General features: G+C 38.2%; 1 protein-coding gene across 1 annotated transcript in view; it reads right to left on the bottom strand.

The window, feature by feature from the left end:
- LOC142052492 (nebulette-like) overlaps positions 1–17182 on the bottom strand; it is a 96652-nt gene that overhangs the window by 20013 nt on the left and 59457 nt on the right. Inside the window, 3 exon segments of the mRNA XM_075082684.1 lie at positions 11223–11351; positions 12330–12422; positions 16356–16527. Coding sequence (XP_074938785.1) covers positions 11223–11351; positions 12330–12422; positions 16356–16527 — 394 coding nt within the window.

The following is a 17182-nucleotide window of genomic DNA, read 5'->3' as shown; positions in this document are numbered from 1 at the left end:
ACAGCCAATATCATTAATACTGGTTACACTGGTCTTTGTTGTGTAAGTCCATCATACATCCACTAGCATACGGAGTGGGAGTTTGGGAAGTACAAGCTGGTCCAATGGAAGAACAGTTGGCTAACTACCTCCCTAATACATCACGGTGTATGTGCCTGGTCATTCTGGCCTTCTCCTGAACTCTTCATATTTTGAGGAATGGTGGATCAGTCAATTCCATTATATTCTTTTTCAGGGCAATCTATTTCTTGAGGTCCATTCCAGCCTCTCTGAGGGGTCTAAATCTCTGTACTGCAAAAAGCCAATCTCTCACGGACATTTTTTCCTGAAATAAAAGTAGTATGGCTTTCATTGCCCTTGAGAGGAACTGCACAAAAAGGGCTATATTCAGAGAAAGCCCAGGCTGGCACAGTCTCCAGAAGCCATGTCTGCAAGCAGGTATTAAATGTCATGCTCTAGAGAAAAATGAAAGGAACCCAGGATGTCCTGTTTTCTACTTTCAACATTGAAAGAAAGAGGACAGTCAACTGAGCAACCACCCTCTTCATCAAAAGACAATAACGCAAGGAATATTTTTGCCAGGAAGTGCTTGTGGATACTCCTTAGAGTGTCATTTCTGCTGAGGAACAGGGGGTGAAGAATACTGAGTCACAGCTCAAAAGCCTTTGTGATCATTACATTATTGTCAATGTAAAGCATCACAGAGTTATAAAGTATTAAAGACTATCGTGGTTTAGCCGGCAGCTCAGCCCCACACAGTTGCTCGCTCACTCCCCCACCGGTAGATGGGGGAGAGAATCAGAAGGGTAACGCTCGTGGGTTGGGATAAGAACAGTTTAATAATGAAAATTAAAAGAAACAACAACAGAAATGCAACGTAAAGGAGAATAACGAGAGGCGCAAAGCCCCCGGGGAGGGGGGGAAGGGAGAGGGGGAATGAACCGCCGAAACGAACCGCACGCGCCGCAGCCGCTCCCCGCCCGCCGACCCAACGCCGCGCTGCTCCCGAGCCGCAACCTGCCCCCCCTTCATATACTGGTCATGGTGTCACGTGGTATGGAACGAACCTGCCATTGGCCAGTCGGGGTCAGCCGCCCCCGCCATGGCCCCGCCCCTCCCAGCCCCCCCCCCGCCGCGCGGCAGAGCGCGGGAAGCTGGAAAGGTAGCCGACCCCCACAGTGAGGAGAATTAACCCCTTCTCAGCCAAAACTAGCACAAATACACATAACCTTTGCTAAAGAACAGGATAAAACGGAAGAGAACACAACACAAAATTACAATTTAGAATGAATGACAGCAATTATTGTCTTCACCCAACTTCTATGAACAGTTGGTTTTGGGGTTTTAAAAACTGTATGCATTCTATTTCTGACATTTAGAATTTTATGGGCAGTTAAAACAATCTACTTCACTTACCATTTAATTCACTTAAAATACAAACCATTTATCGCCCTCCCAGTCCCACTGACCAGTTCTTACTATAGCACTGTAAAAATAAAACGACCTCAACGATTTGGCTTCTAACCCTAAAAATGGAATCCTATTTGTCCCCAGTTTTGAATCCTAAAATGTCATTTCAGTGTTATTACGATGAACACAGAATATTCTAAACCACTTTAACGTAGTGCAACTGCCAAAAAAATATGTTTTGAATATTCAACTACCAAATCTTTTCTAGATGTTTAATTCACTCTTTTTCCTCACAGAAGCAGATTTAATGTATTAAATACTCTATTGCAACCTAAGGGCTAAAGAATTACTAACTGGGACTAAAGGAGACAGGACTGTATTTGGAGCACAGTCTATAGGGATGCTGTGGGAGTGGGGAGGGCCTTGGCTGGTTGTTTTTGCTTGGGCAGATCCATTGACCTGTGTGGATTGTGAAAATTTTTTTTTTTTTTTTTACTATAGGTTCTAAAAGACAAGGTCTTCCACTCATCTCTACAACCTCTAATGCATGTGTTTCCACATACATGTTCTACATTATATAAAGTCTTAGGAATTTTTCTAGCAGTTCAAATAAAAGGACTACCCCCATTCATTTTATATGGATTATAACAGAAACCACTATGAGCATTATTTTGGAATTCGTCTTCATTGGTAGCCATACAGTCCAAAGAGGTCAGCCTATGTATCTATTAACAGCTGGTATACCATATTTGTACGTATCCCCATTTGCCCTACTGGTATTTTAACCGGGACGTAATCAAATCACAGGGCATCCTGCTCTGGAGTTCCGAATATGAATTGCAGACAGGATTTGGTGCCACTGACAAACCAACCTTATTGCCAGCTGACTTTTTTTGCCTGATATTCTACCTAACCTGCAGTATACCTCAGCTGAGAAAACAGAGTGCAATATACCTTTCCTTTCCTCATACACTGCACCACATTCTTTTATTTATGAAGGCACAAAATGTCTGAAAGCCAGCCTGAGGCATCCTTGGACCTAATAGGGCCACGGTGTACCACAGGAAGCTGCAATTCATTCTTCAGTTGTGAATAGGCAGGTTTTTGCTCTAGGCTTCCTCACAAATGGAAAGAATTAGTAAAATGAAAGTTACATTAACATGTTACGCTACCCACATGCCTCCAATTACAATTTGAACTCGCATTTACTAAACATCAACTGTTGCATTTGCATTAAAGAGAGAAGCCTGCAAGTTCTTCTCACAGAAGCTGTGCTTTGATTTCTGTGCTGCTATTTATTTGCAGAGTGGGTATAACCAGCCTGAGCAATGGTGGAAGGATAGCATCAACCAGGATCAAGTACGTGACTGCACATAGTTTTACTAATTGTATTTATTGTCTGCTGGATATAAAATCCTCTGAAGTGTATCAAAAGCTGCTCTAGGGGACCACACTGAACAACAGAAACAACTGCTTGCCAGGGGAGCCATTAACACTTGGAACTGTTGAGACATTTGGAAAATTCCCTTCTACCTTCTGCTCACTAACTGTTTAAAGAAAAAGGGCACATCAAACTCGGACAGCTGGCAGGGCAAACAGAAGGATCCACTGAACTGTTGCCACACTACAGAAATTGAAAACGGGATCTCTTCTGGATTGCCCTCCACCTGGATGTGCAGGAATTGCCCTTTGATGCTGCCAGATGTCAAGGGTGTGGGAAAGAAGCATGGGAATCAAAGACAGGCAGAAGAAATCTAAGCAAAAATATTTTGGAAGTGTGAAATGTAAAGCTCTCCCTGGAACATTGACTCATCCTTAGTGAACACACATTGAATGAAAATATGCTTTCAGATTAATCACAATTTATATCTTAATGTATTAAAACCATTGTGGGATGTTTAGTTTTATTCCCAGAGCTCTAAATCAAACCTTAATCAAAACTTAACTTAGCCCTCACTTGGAGTGCCATATGAAGTTTCAAGTTTTACATTAAAAAAAATAAGATTTTACAGATACTTCACACCTATTTGTAATGGAAGAGAATGAAATCTAATCTTCTGGACTAATTTCTCTCATGTTCTGCATTAACAAAGCACTCAGCAGAGTCCAGTCCAGACTAGGACAGACAGATTCAATAATGCTGAAACTAGTACATAAATGTGGTCCCATTGCCATTCTGGACTCCTAGACTTACATGGCTTAAAAGGCTAAAATGGATTATTCAGAGGAGACCAAACTATACATTAAGCAGTCAGAATCTTTCCACACACGCTTATGCAGAACTTAGCCCATTGGTAAGGAACACATCCAACCTGTTTCTAGCTGAAATCTGAACTCTCACAACTAACCTTGCATCTAATTTTCCTTCTTATCTCAAATCTAGAGGTGAAAAGGTATCACCTTTCAAATACCATGAAACTTCCCACTGTTTTCAAAAATTCCTCTTTCTGTAATGTCCTTCTTTTTAATCAGAAAAAGAAAATGCCCTTTTGAGCATTAGGAATCACTGCAAAACTGGAGGCAGAAGCTGAAAAAGCCAAATACACCTCCTTCAAATCAAAGGTGCAGTTTTCAGAAGGGAGGGAGCTCTGTCTTGCTGCCTGAACAAGCACTGTCCTTTTGGGGTACAGTCTGCTTACAGCAAACCTTTACAAAGGAAACGATATCACTTCAGCAAAAATCTATTTGAGAACGGAAGACCACGAGTCACTACTTTTGAAGGAGTGTAAGCTCTCTAACAAAAACTGTTCATGCTAAATAATTTGTGGTATCGCATAGGTAAACATACTCATGCACTTGTGCCCATATTACATACACAGAGAAGTGTTCAGCCAAGTTCAGAAATATTACAAGAGGTTTATGGGTGAGGTATTTATTATTTAACTGCAAGCATTTTTTACCACATTATACACTTAAGAACAGAAAATCATGTGATTACCAAGATGGGAAAGCACAATTTTACCATGATGCTGTCGAGCAGAAGACAACTATTTTTTCCCCACACATTAGCTTTCAGGTTGGCAAACCTGCTCAGGGCTTGCATGTAAGAGAAGCAGAGCCAAAGCACCATCTAGTCCAAAATAAAAAAAAAGTCAGAAACAAATGTAAGAGTCTGGTGGATAAGAGAAGAATGGATGTGACCCTCACCAAGAGGGAGTACATAGAGCGTTGTTTTGATGTGTTCAGCCTTCTGTGACAGTGCAGCCTGCTGATACACTTGAAAGGGGACAAGAAACCCACAAAAACACATAGTTCTTCCTGTAAAATCTACAATTCCTCTCCCTCCAGATGCCATGTTTGATTACCAGACTCTAGGGAACACAGTTACGGAAACAGAGTTCGGCTACCTAGCATAAAAGAACCATTCTTCCTCGGCTGCCAGAGAAGAAAATATAACTGCTGTGTCATCCTGCTTGACCTCCTTAAAATGACAGAGCTTAGCAACTGAATATGAATATGAAGAGAGGTGAAGGATTTCTGCCCTGTATTCCTGCCAGCTGCACCTGGAGATGGAAGACAGATCTCTACATTACAATATAAAGACCAGTCAGGTATAATTCCCTCTTTTTTCCTTTGACTTGTCTTTTACTAATGGTGATTGTTTGCATCCTCAAGAAAGGCAGGTTTTTTATAAAAAATTATGGGAAGGATAGAGCAAGGAAGGGAACTAAATCCCATTTCCTTTCCTCTTCTCCATCCATCTACTGGCACAAGAGAAGAGTATTACCACTGTCCCAGTGCAAGCAGACATCTTGGCCCACATACCAGGGATCATCTCTGCAATTCCAGCGTGTGCAATGAAGAGGGTTTTTTCCTCTGTTTCACTTGACAAGTTTGTCTTCTGACCAGACTAACCAGGAGTAGAAGCAGCAGCAGCAGTTCTTGTTCTAAGATTTTCAGTGGTACATATGGGTGGGTGTCAACACCTCAGGCAAACCCTACAAATAAACATTTTAGATACAGAGCCACAGATATCGGTGTGTGCTTGGGGGAGAGAAGGAGACATCCCTGAAATCAATCTTTAAAATGTCAGTGTCAGGCTGAGAAACAAAAGCCCTCTCCATGAGCTGGTACACAGTGCAAGGATGTTTCCAGTGATATACAATAATTCATAAAATCTATATTTGCTCTTTGCAGGGCTGTGTTCAGGCTGCAGTTCAAACAGTAGCATTTCTAATGGCCTACAACACATTCCTGCCTTAGTGACGCAAGGAGAAAGATAACCCCTGGAGTTTGGAGAATGGGAGGGGAGCATGTTCGGCTACTCTGAAGCCTTTCTTCTTCAGAAGGCTGATATCACATAAGGAGGACATGCCACTAGGGAGAGAGATGAAAGGACTTACTGTTTCTCATTGACTTTACTTCCACTCTAAGCTATATAAAGACTTCAAAACTTTAAGTACCCATATCCCACAGGAAGATACTGCAGTACTGTGTGTTCTGCAGTCTTCAGACTTTGTAGTCAAAATGCCAGCAAGCCCATTTGCCATATTTATCCCTCAAAGGTTGTTTGCACTAATCTTTTCTGGATCTGACCAATTGTTATGCAGTATCCATGAAGTATCTAATATGAATTCTCACTTTTCTCATAACAACGTATAGGTTATTTTTAAGGTTGATAAAAAAATTAAGAGACTATCAAGATGTAACTGGAATTCTATGGTTTGCTGAAATTTGTGTATTTGGATTGCCAGTGTGAGTAAAAGAAGGTAGCTTCCCAGGCAAAGGCAAAGTGAGAGACCTGAGTGTTAGTGGCAGACCCTTTTAATCAGAATAAAGAAAGGAAAATCTTAAACCTCAGATCAAGGCCTCTATGTTAATTATTACTACTTGTCTGGTGGCAGCAAGTGAACTGAATTTGAAGAACTTAGGCGGAAGGAGACAAGCATAAATAGTGACCATGCAGCCAATCAGTAACACAGTGGCTCCAACCAAACACATAAAATTTCAATACTCATTTTTAAAAAGCAACAAAAGGCACTTGGAAATTCTTTCCTAATATCCATTATAGTTTCCTACATAATATGAGCTTTTGGGAGTACAGTGAACCTGATTTGTCTCTTACAGACTAACTTCTATATAGGTTTTAAGGTAATGATGATAATTTAGAAAACAACCAAGAAATCAAGTTTTTCCCAGCAGAGTAACAATATATCCATGACTGAATGGAATTGATACTTACTTCTGACTTTTCTCCATCTACAGACTATACTCAATTTAAAATAAGGATAAAAGGCACACTTCAATACACTGAAAAATTCTGAACATATGGTAAAGAAAAATGTATAGATCATGTCTATATGCTGATGCACACCAATTAAACTAGAAATTAAGAAGAAATAGAAGACAAAAATAGGGAAGTTCAAAAGCAAAAGGGAAGAAAACCAACCTAAATGGTTTCAACTAAAAAGAAAGAAAGGGTTTGTCAGGGACAAAAAAGTTAAATTCATCTATTGCAGGATGTTCATTAAGATCATTTTAAAGTAGAAACCTTCAGACTGAAAGCAAAACTTGGTACTATTAAATAAAATCCTGCTGATTTGAATCAAAGAAAAACAGGAGAGAGCTAAACAGAAAGCCCCACAGACATACAATAAATTGAAAGATAATTAAAAGTAAAACCTAAGAGAAGGAAGAATATTAGAAAGTGAAATGAAAACATTCTGCAGTTGAAACAGGATTGAAGGAAAGCAGCAGTAACTTCAATAACTAAAACAAAAGGAATAACCCTAAGGAAAACACCTTCACTGAAGTATAATGAAAACAAAATGTGCACACAAATTGTCGCACAGAGAGAGAATGAATAAATAACAGTGAAATGAGAATAACAGTGATACTCTTTCAGTGCAGATGGGTCTTCCTATTCCAAACACACTAAGAGAAATTCTTCACCCCAAAATGAGTCAAAGACAGATGCAAAACAGAGGTGGCAAAAATGGTAGCCCTAGTAGCAGTGCCATGGCACTGGATCATACACCACAAATTCGTTTCCATATCTTACATCGTACCATGTGTTAACACTCTCGTGTTAAAAAGTCCTTTCCCCACCTCAGTCTCTGGAGGTGGAACTACTGAGAATAATATATATAGAAAGTTTTTTTTAAAAGGCTTGTTATTTTAGAACAAAGTCTCCAATATTGTGAACTTGTGCTATTTTCAAACATTTTTACTCTTGCCTTTGGGGGAATGGAACTAAACAAAACAGTCTTGAGACATGAGGGTGTGAGCTAAATGCCATTTTTACTTACTGAAGTAAGTTACTAGCAAAAGATGGTAGATTAATTTTATATGGAGACCTTAAAATAGGAGAAGGTATCTTTAGAAAAATACATGCTTCAGCACAACTTCTGAGAAACACTGTAGAGACCGTGAATACAGAAAGTCCAATTAAGTGATACCTGTGTTGCTTTCTGTGATCAGACACCAAAACTCCATAATTATACATATATGGGAGTTACATGTACAAGCAATTAATCTCCTTCATAGAGTGGATGGTTGAAATACAAATACAACTGTCCAAAATAAAGCAAGACTGTAATAAGTGTTGAGCCCTATGAACTACACCATCCTCTCCCGGTGCCTGTATGCAAACTAACAGGATGGGACCTTTCTTGTGGGGGAGGAAGGGCATTAAGAGAGTGAGTGGGAAAACAACTGGGAGAAAAACAGTGTGTAAGACTGCACAGAAAATCAGGACAGACAGAAAAGACTTTTTTGAATTTTTTTATAGTGGTTGAGAAATTTGTCAGGCACAATGCTGTCTAGAAAGACCTGAACTGAAAGCAAAGAAACTGCCTCTTGTTGCTTTTTTGTTTTTTCTCTATAGTGTTTCATGAAGATGGAACTGTCTGGTCTGTCGTTATAAACAAAAATAAATCTGACATCCATCTATCTCAACTTCTCTTTCTGACAAAAATAATCTGAAAAACCTTCCCAAAAATGAATTAATAGCTCCATGTCTGAGAAGCTGCAAAACCAGTGTTAAAAGCAGGATTGAAAGAGAGAAATCATTAGCTTCTGTTGCTCTTTAGCCAAGCTGAAAATAACTACTTGAAAAACAGCTGAGAATTTTGCAAGAACTAATGTGGCACCCAACTGTTTCTGGGAAGTGCTACAGAATGGCTCGCAGGTAAAAAGGAAATCTTTGTTAGGGCAGTAATTAATTACAAAGCATTTAGGCAGAGTGAGAAGCTCTAGTGCAACACTTTCTGTCCAGTATGGCAAAAAAATTCAATGATACCATGAAGTAATAAAGTCAATTGACTTGAAAAACACTAACAGAGAGAACCTGCAAAAAGGAGAGACAAAGCTGAAAAATAATTTCAAAAAGAATATCAAAATGAAAGTTCATCACCTGCATCAGGCTTGCTGGAAAGTGTTAACTATTGTTTCCTATCCAGTTTAACCTGCTGTAGTCTAAAAGGGAGAACAGGGATTTTCCTGAACTTACCTCATGCAAAAATCTACTGATTTTTTAGGGAAAGCTCCCTGGGAGCTCAGCTCAACCTCACCATCTCAAATAATGGTTAGGGAATCAAGTAGGAAGAAGTAATTCTAGTGAACAACATTAGTAGCCTCCCTGTGATGTTGTTACTGAAATACCCCAAAGACAAGAGAGTTATTTAGATCTCAATAAGCCTTTAACATCTGATATGAAGCCAGGGACTCAGCTATGGGCTGGGAGAGGTGGTTAAGGAAAAATTCCATCAGAAGTGGCAGTGGAAGACTTGAATTGTGAGTCAAATATCAGTAAAGGTATCTAGAATAAATTAGCAACTGAACAATGTAGAAGTATCTGAAAGATGATAAGACAAGGCCAAAGACATTTAGAGGTTGTAAAATTGGTCATGGGTCCCCAGCTGATGGCATGTTGGCGTGCCATCAGATTGAACAATTCCAGTGAGATGCACTGCTAGATCTAAAAGTACAAACTCCATGAGAAACCAAAATGGATTCAGTTCTCAATTACTGTGGTATGCCATAGGAGATACTGTATAAAGGTCAAGGGCAAACTTATCTTGAGGCTATGTCCTAAATGACATTTTAGATGGGATGCTGCCATGAAAAAGGTTGGTATTTTTGACCAAGATGCTATCTTCTGCTGTTTTTTTCTGAATGTGTTAACAGAAATGGTATTTTCTTGTAAATCATCAGGATTATGTCAAATTACTTAACTCTGGCATTTATTTCTGCCCTGCAATGGGAGCTGTCTGCAAGTGCTCAAACCCTGGCTAGCCAGCTGGGTCAAAAGTGGAAACAATATCTTTCTAAAATATGTTGATCTTGGCAAGGATCTATTCAACACATCACCACAACAACAGATTGAAATAGAGACACAGAAATCAAGCTCGCTAGTGCCAAAACAACCGGGAAAACAAAGCCCATTTCCTACTCTCAATATGGCATGTAATAAAAACTATCTGTTAACAATCAAACCAAGCTGACAAAGCAATGTTAAAATGGCTTGGAATAGAGCCAAAAAAGATCAGAACAGATATAGAGAGATAATATGCACTGGACTGAGAAGCCCACTTTGCATCATCACAGGAAGAGACAAAAACCAGCATGATGTGCATTATTGCTATCATCTATTAGAAGAGTGGGGAATATAGTTAAAATATCAAATAAAGACAGACAGATATGATAGAAGGGATTACAGTTCTGTCAAAGATGTGTGCTTCTTTCTTTGTTCAGAGTCAGTTCTTCAGTCTGAACACTTTCTTCCTCACCAGGCCTTAATCAGAGCTGCCTGTATGTATTTACATGGCATCTAACACAATGTAGACTCCCTAAACACTAGCCACTATAACAACGTATTCCTCTGGTGATTGGGAGAACATAAACAGGCACATTCTGCAATTAAGATGCCTTAAAATCTTCTAAAAACATGGGTAATTCAAGGATGCCAGGCAACTAAATGGTAGCAATATCTTTAATACCTTCTTAAAAAAACAAAACAAAACAATAGCAACCCTTTAGATAACCTTTTCAATACACCTTCGTTCACAACTGAGAAGCAGAAATCACTGTTTTTTAAAAACATATCTTTGGAATGTAACGTTTCTGAATATTTACAATTCACCAGACAAGTCTAGTACACACTGTAATGCCACTAGGATGACTAGACACTTATTCATAATTTTTGTAAATTTTTTTGTAATCTATGGCATCAAACAGATGCAAGATGTGGTTTTGTACCTGGGAATGCAGGTTTGTCAAAGTATTCTAATCCATGTCAAACAGTGTCAGAGTGCATAAACTTCCCAGCTGAATATTAACTCTGGTTCCCAAACTGCTGACAGTATAAGACGACTTTCTCATGTGAGAAAGTTGCCAGTTGATACTCTTGGTTTTTTAGGACGGAAACAGAGCCACAAGCAGGAAGAATTACTTCAGTCACTATTATATGTTTGATTTGCCACTGAAAAGCACAAGGTAAATTTACTTTTTTTCCAGTACAGAGGTGTATTTTTTCCAGTTACACTGTGTTCGTCAAGAGAAAAAAAATAACAGAGTCATGTACATTTGGCAAAAACACAACACACCTTCTCTTAAGCACTGTAAATGGGAGTTAGCAGGGCTTTCAGACTGACAGTGTTACCAAAATGGTAAAAGAGAATACACGATAAAGCAATATGGCATGCAAGAAACTGTGCGGTCTTGAGACTTTGCTTTGATTCCTTAATCAGGCAATAGCTTACATAGTTTCTAATGACTTGTGACTATACAAGGATATGGAGTTAATACAGGCCTGTGAGGTCTCAATACACTATGACAGTGTCATTAGTGAAAAAGGTGGGAATAAGGGGTACCTTCTCCGTCAGATGGCCTTGTTATCTCACTGCAGTAAGAAAAGGTAGGGTTCGTGTCAGAGCCATCTGATTTATAATCTCCCAAACTGGTAGAATGTAAATACTGCTTACTGTAACGGCTTGCTCTTTCTACAAAGGTAGAAAGAAAAAATATCACAGTAAATAGATGACAGAAGTGCAAAGACAAGCAACAACAAAAACCGCAGTACTGCTAACATTGATATTCACACACTGATGGTATTAAAATTAGAGAATAGTGAATTGTTCGTGAGTTTGTATCCACTTTGAACACCATTAGTTCAAAAGGTTGCTTCAAAATCAGATGCAACTAAGCTTGTTCTCAGCTTTAAAAGAATAGCAGAAATGGAAGGTAGGATTGAGATACTAGGAAAAAAAGGGATGATGATGAAGCATATGAAAATTTCCCATGGAAAATCAAAATGTTCCTTTATCCCAGCATGCATACAAGTGCATGTGGAAATACTGCTCTATGACATTCAAAGCAATATTTAAAGTTCCACTATTAGCAGCAAAGAAAATACATGTACAAAATTAAACATTCAAAATAAACACTTGGGGGGGGGGAAGGGATCAAAAAAACTTGTAGAGCCAAAACATTGCTGCTTATTATTACATTACTTTCTCTCCTTTTCGATCTACCCTTAAATTATTAACAGCTTGGAGTTGCAAACAATAGCACAAGGCATAACATCATGTGCCATATAAGCAAAATGTGCATGGAAAAGAAATAAATTTCATAAATAGGCCACCTTCTATATCTCTGAGATTTTAGTAAAGTCCAACTATTTGAAAATTCTACTTGCAGTGAGGACAAAGTAGATCAATGCTTTTTAAGTGACTACTTGTAAGTGGTATGAATAACTGTTGGATAGGATAAGATTTATTTCTCTATTTCTTATCTGCACATGTGATTACAGCTGAAGTTCCTATAAAATACTGTTTTAAAAATACTACATTTTATATATATATATAAAAACATATTTATAAAACATATGGCTGGCACATTGACCTGAAAATTCACTGCACCAACTTAGATTCATAAACATAAAAAGCTGAATTGGGGAAAAGTCAGGATATAAGCAATACCAGAAAGCATATGCAGACTCCTAGACTGAATATTGTCCTCCAGAGGATCAATGTCGAAGATGGAGCCAGGATCTGTGCGCCAAACTTTAAGATCTTTTCCCAAAGCACAGAAATGATAAGACAGACAAACAACAAATGAAGTAAAAGCATGAAAGGAATGAGTTTTAACAATCAGCAATGAATTTCCCTCAGCTAGAAATTAACTAAAAGATCTAGATATTCACCAGAAAGGACCAGAAAGTGTTACTTTCCTGCTTAAAAGGACTTAGTGCATTCATTTCGAGCGTTGACATTATTTTAAGACTTTTTCTCCCAATTTTTATTTTCCTTTTCTAAACACGACCATAGTATTTTATTAAGTCTAAATAAATGGAAACAAGTTAAATATCACATACCAGAACTCTCTTCACTAGAAGAACTAAAATCATCCGAGCTACAAGATTATTTCCCCCAGTCCACCAACAGCATCCTTACTCCACAGAGATGCTGCAGTATATATTCCTATAGCTGACAGTTGGCAGTATACATTTCTACAGCTAACAGAGGCATTACAGGCCCTTCTTTGCATACAGTAGAGATCAAGTCAGCCTAATAAGCAGAATCAAGGGCATAGTTCATCTCATCCAAAATAAATTTCTACAAGTTGCTCAATTCATATAAACTCAAAAGTATCCATCTTTCTTAATTAATACAAAAAATGGACTAGGGTGACAAATTCATCTGTAGGAATCTACACTGTAGACATTTAGAGTTGGGTAAACTGAAGCCCACTCTTGATCTTAACTAGTAATTCCCTTTGTCTTCCAAATATCTAAGTTTCCTGGGACATAGATTACTGTTGATCCACTATCCCACTATCAAAAAGCATTTTTGGAATTCAATGTATGAATTCAATAACAGTAGTAATTGTAAGATCTTCATTTTTAATTCATACAAGTAAGTTGTTAATATCTCTTGAATTCACAAGTGTGAACTGGATATTGAGATAAAAAAGAGCCCATAAGAAAAAATTAATTTCATATCTGAATTTAAGTTATAATCACAGCAGAGAAGTGAATATAGATTCAATCATCTTTTTAATAAACTTTTAACAAATAGTGTTGTACAAGTTAAGAGGCTTATAACAAACACAGAAGCAGCTATAGTGTAAATTCTTGATCTACCCACATCAATCTAATATATACAATTCATATCTGCTATGTCTAAAAATGTAATAATCATTTCATCTCTCCTAAGAAGTTTAAAAATAAAACCTTGATGTAAAGTACAATCAGTTAAAGCACAAATCTACCAGTTCACACCTTTTTACTAGTGGTTTGCTTCTTGGGCAGCCCCGTCTGCAAGATTTACTCAATGCATTGGAAGTGGGAAAAATAATTATCTTCCCAACTTGGTCCTTTCACTAGTTTGAGTGGTACCAAGCTAAATAATGGGTTGATAAGTAAAGTAGGACTGTGGGGACCCCAGATATGTCATGTTTCAAATGATTAATAGCCTAGAGGCAATGGAAAGAACAGACAGAGCTAATAAAATAAATCCCATGGCTTTAGAATACCTTCAATGTACGTACATTATGTGTTACCTACTGCAACTCGCGTAAGGTGAGGCATAGCACTAACTCCCTCCTGACAAGATGAATAAAAGCCGATGCAAAATCTTCAGATAAACTGTGTGTTAGTCCTAACAGTGATAAATTATGCAACTACATAAAGCACTGACAGGCATGAGATGGGTGGGAGAACTGGTGAATGCCCATCTTCTCCTGTTTGATCATGCCTTAGTAAGTAAAGACATAACAAGATCAGCATCAGTGCAGCAGCCATTGATTTGTACTGATTTTATCCATCTCTGTAATCTTAAATATAAGTTACATAGAACCAGAATCTTGGAAATGTATAGCCCCAATCAATTTCAACTTCCTGGTAACTTTTGCCAATTTAAAATATCTTTATTCTCATGTGAGAATTATGGAGCCTCTTTAGTCACAGATCCAAAGCTCAGTTAGATTAATTTATGTTGATGGGTTTAGAATGGCTTTAGCATGGTTAAAACTAGTGCCTGTTCTCCAAAGCAGAGGCATTAATTTTAGGAATTGGGCATTTGAAAAAGTTGCTACAGCTTCACTGATAATACTTTAAAAACCAGCTAGATGGACTCTAACACAGAGGTACCTTTCCTAACTATCTGAACAATCAGCTAGGAAAAACCTCAAGAGAGTCATAGTTGCTTTTTTCAGTCTTGCAATCTTTTTTTTCTAGCTGCCAAGGACATTCCATGAGCAGGGAGCTCACTGCTTCTTTTTAAACAAGCAGATAGTATAATTGCAGTTCACTCTGAAAAAGCATTAGCTGAAATATCACTGGATATTAGGCTCACAGGTTTGTCATGGCCTCTTTCCTTTAAATAGTTGCAGTATTTTTGCTGTTTGGTGGGCATGGGGAGTTAAGAATGCCTGTGTGTTTTGCTACGGGAGTATTTTACGGTGATAAACAGTACTAATATTTCAGTCACTTATAGCTCAAGGATTTATCTCAGGGATGTTCTTGATCTTAATCTGATTGTGCCTTCAGTTATTGAACACAGGACTGCACACGATTCTTACATAGGGCTACAGCACACGTGCAGCGCAGTACAGAGTAGGAGGTTTGAAGTGCGCACTAAACAGCATGTTGTAAACTGTATATTAAACTGCAGTTTTGCAGGAGCGTTTCTCTCTCTCTTTGGGTGCACCACTTCTAGCTATGGAAGTGGGTACAAGTGCTTGGGACTCCACAGAAAATGGTTTTCTGAACAAGTTGTTGCCCTAGATCCAGAATGGGTGACCCTCTGAGACTTGCATGGTATTAAAAGCATCAGTACCTTCCCTAGGCAGAGCTCTCTAAACACTCACTTTTGAGAAATTCCTTCTGACAGAAGGCTGTAGCTACAGACTTGTAAAAAGGTGGCTATATAAAAGGAAAGAAATACACTCCTTTATGTCGTGGAGACTTATTTGGAGACTTTAAGGAAAAGACTGAAGAAGCATCTGCCAGGAACAGTACAGTACAGATATAGTTAACCTTGCTTTAGGCAGGAGGATGGACTCTATGACCCACCGATTAGTCCATTTGACCTGCGATTTCTCTGATTTTAGAGAGGTAGAGTTAAAGTAAACCCTTGCTATTATTACTATGTACAAAGGATTTTAGAGTGCTATCTCAGCATGGTTTTCTGTATGTAAACCCTCTGGGGTCTACAATGTTGTAAAGCACAGAAAAAAACAGAAAAAGGACACACCAAAACAAAAAGAAATGAAAAAAAAAAGAGTCAGGTTACCATTTCCTTTGCCATAGCAGTCTTAACTTTTAAGAGACTTCAAATATCCATTTTGATTTCGAAATAGTGTTTATTATGAATACACCAAATGACATCTTAATGCCATGCTCTGTCTCTACATACAAAACCAATCTGTATCCTACCCTCTGAATACCTGGTCTTGGACCATCTTTTAGAACATCACTTCTGAACACTGGTGTTTGGCTTACCAGAGATCTACTGAGTTATTGATGAATTACACCTTGAGGTATTTTGAAAGCTGTGTGAAATTCTAAAACAAGGTGGTAAATGGAGCATGTGCAGCTCTGGAGAAATTGCTGACTGACAGAAGGGGAAATCTCAAACTGGTCTGCAACGTTTAAACATCGAAATCTTGGAGAATCACAGCTTTAGTCATCTCTCTTCTGTGCAAAATGAAGATTATTGCAGATATTTTGGCCGTTCTTGAAGGTGAAAACTCAAAGTAATAGCAATGACTATCCATACTTCAAAAAAAAATTACAGAGCAAATGATAATCTATCTCCTATTCATTCCCATTATTATTTTGCTAGAAGCTGGCATTGAACCAATAGTTCAACACAAGTTTCATGCTGAGAAAAGAGCAAAAATGAGATCTGGGAGTATTTTTTCTTGGTTTTAATGGAGAACACAAGCAGATGCTTTCACCTTCCCCACAGTGTTTTCAATAGCAACAGTATTTAACAACTTACCAACAATTATTCCAGGTCTTCTATCCATTTCAACAATATGTGGATGCACACCTTTATATGCTGCATCACTCACAATTTGGGTGTTTTTACGCACACGCTCTGTTACAGGATCATCTACCACTGGGGTGAAGCCTCTGCCCTTTGTCCTCTCAAAATCTTCATGGTATTTTACCTAGGAAAACAAGAATAATTACACTTTTCCCCAAGCTGCAATTGATAGCAAATGGTTATTCTATGCAGGAATGCATATGTGTTTGTTTTATGAGGCACTTAAATTCTTTGGGGTTTGCTCCATAATAGAATTGTTAAACACATGAGATAGGCTAGATGGACAGCCAAGTCTTCTCTATCTCCCTAACTTGTTTCCATTTCCACTGAATTAGACATTAACTCAAGCAGCAAAGCATCATCTTACAGCTACACAGGATGGGAAAAGCCCTCAGGAGGTCATCTGGTCCATTCCCCTCTTCTCTAAGATAGGATAGCTCTCTACTGATACAGACAACTACATCTGTCAGTAAAAAAATGTTCCAGCAGTAACAGTTCTTTAGAACTCAAGCATTTTCATTCACTAAGAATTTTGATTATATGCACAGTTTCATACAAAAGGTGCTCTTTTGCTCTTTTGTTTTATCATATGCCAGCTGACTGTAAACATAGGCTTTTAGAAAGAACTGCAGTTATTCTAAGCAGCCTGCTTTCCAAAAAAAAAAAAAAACAAGAACAAGGATATTACGGTAGAAAGTGTTATATAACCAAGTGTTGGAACAAAACCAGTATTAGTAAGAGTTATAAAGCTGGTACCCCTGATTATGCATATTTGCTTT

Source organism: Phalacrocorax aristotelis, chromosome 2 (assembly GCF_949628215.1).
Source record: "Phalacrocorax aristotelis chromosome 2, bGulAri2.1, whole genome shotgun sequence".
In the NCBI taxonomy this organism is placed as follows: Eukaryota; Metazoa; Chordata; class Aves; order Suliformes; family Phalacrocoracidae; genus Phalacrocorax; species Phalacrocorax aristotelis.
The sequence above is the reverse complement of the archived record's forward strand: the minus strand, read 5'-3'. Positions and strand labels throughout refer to the sequence as shown.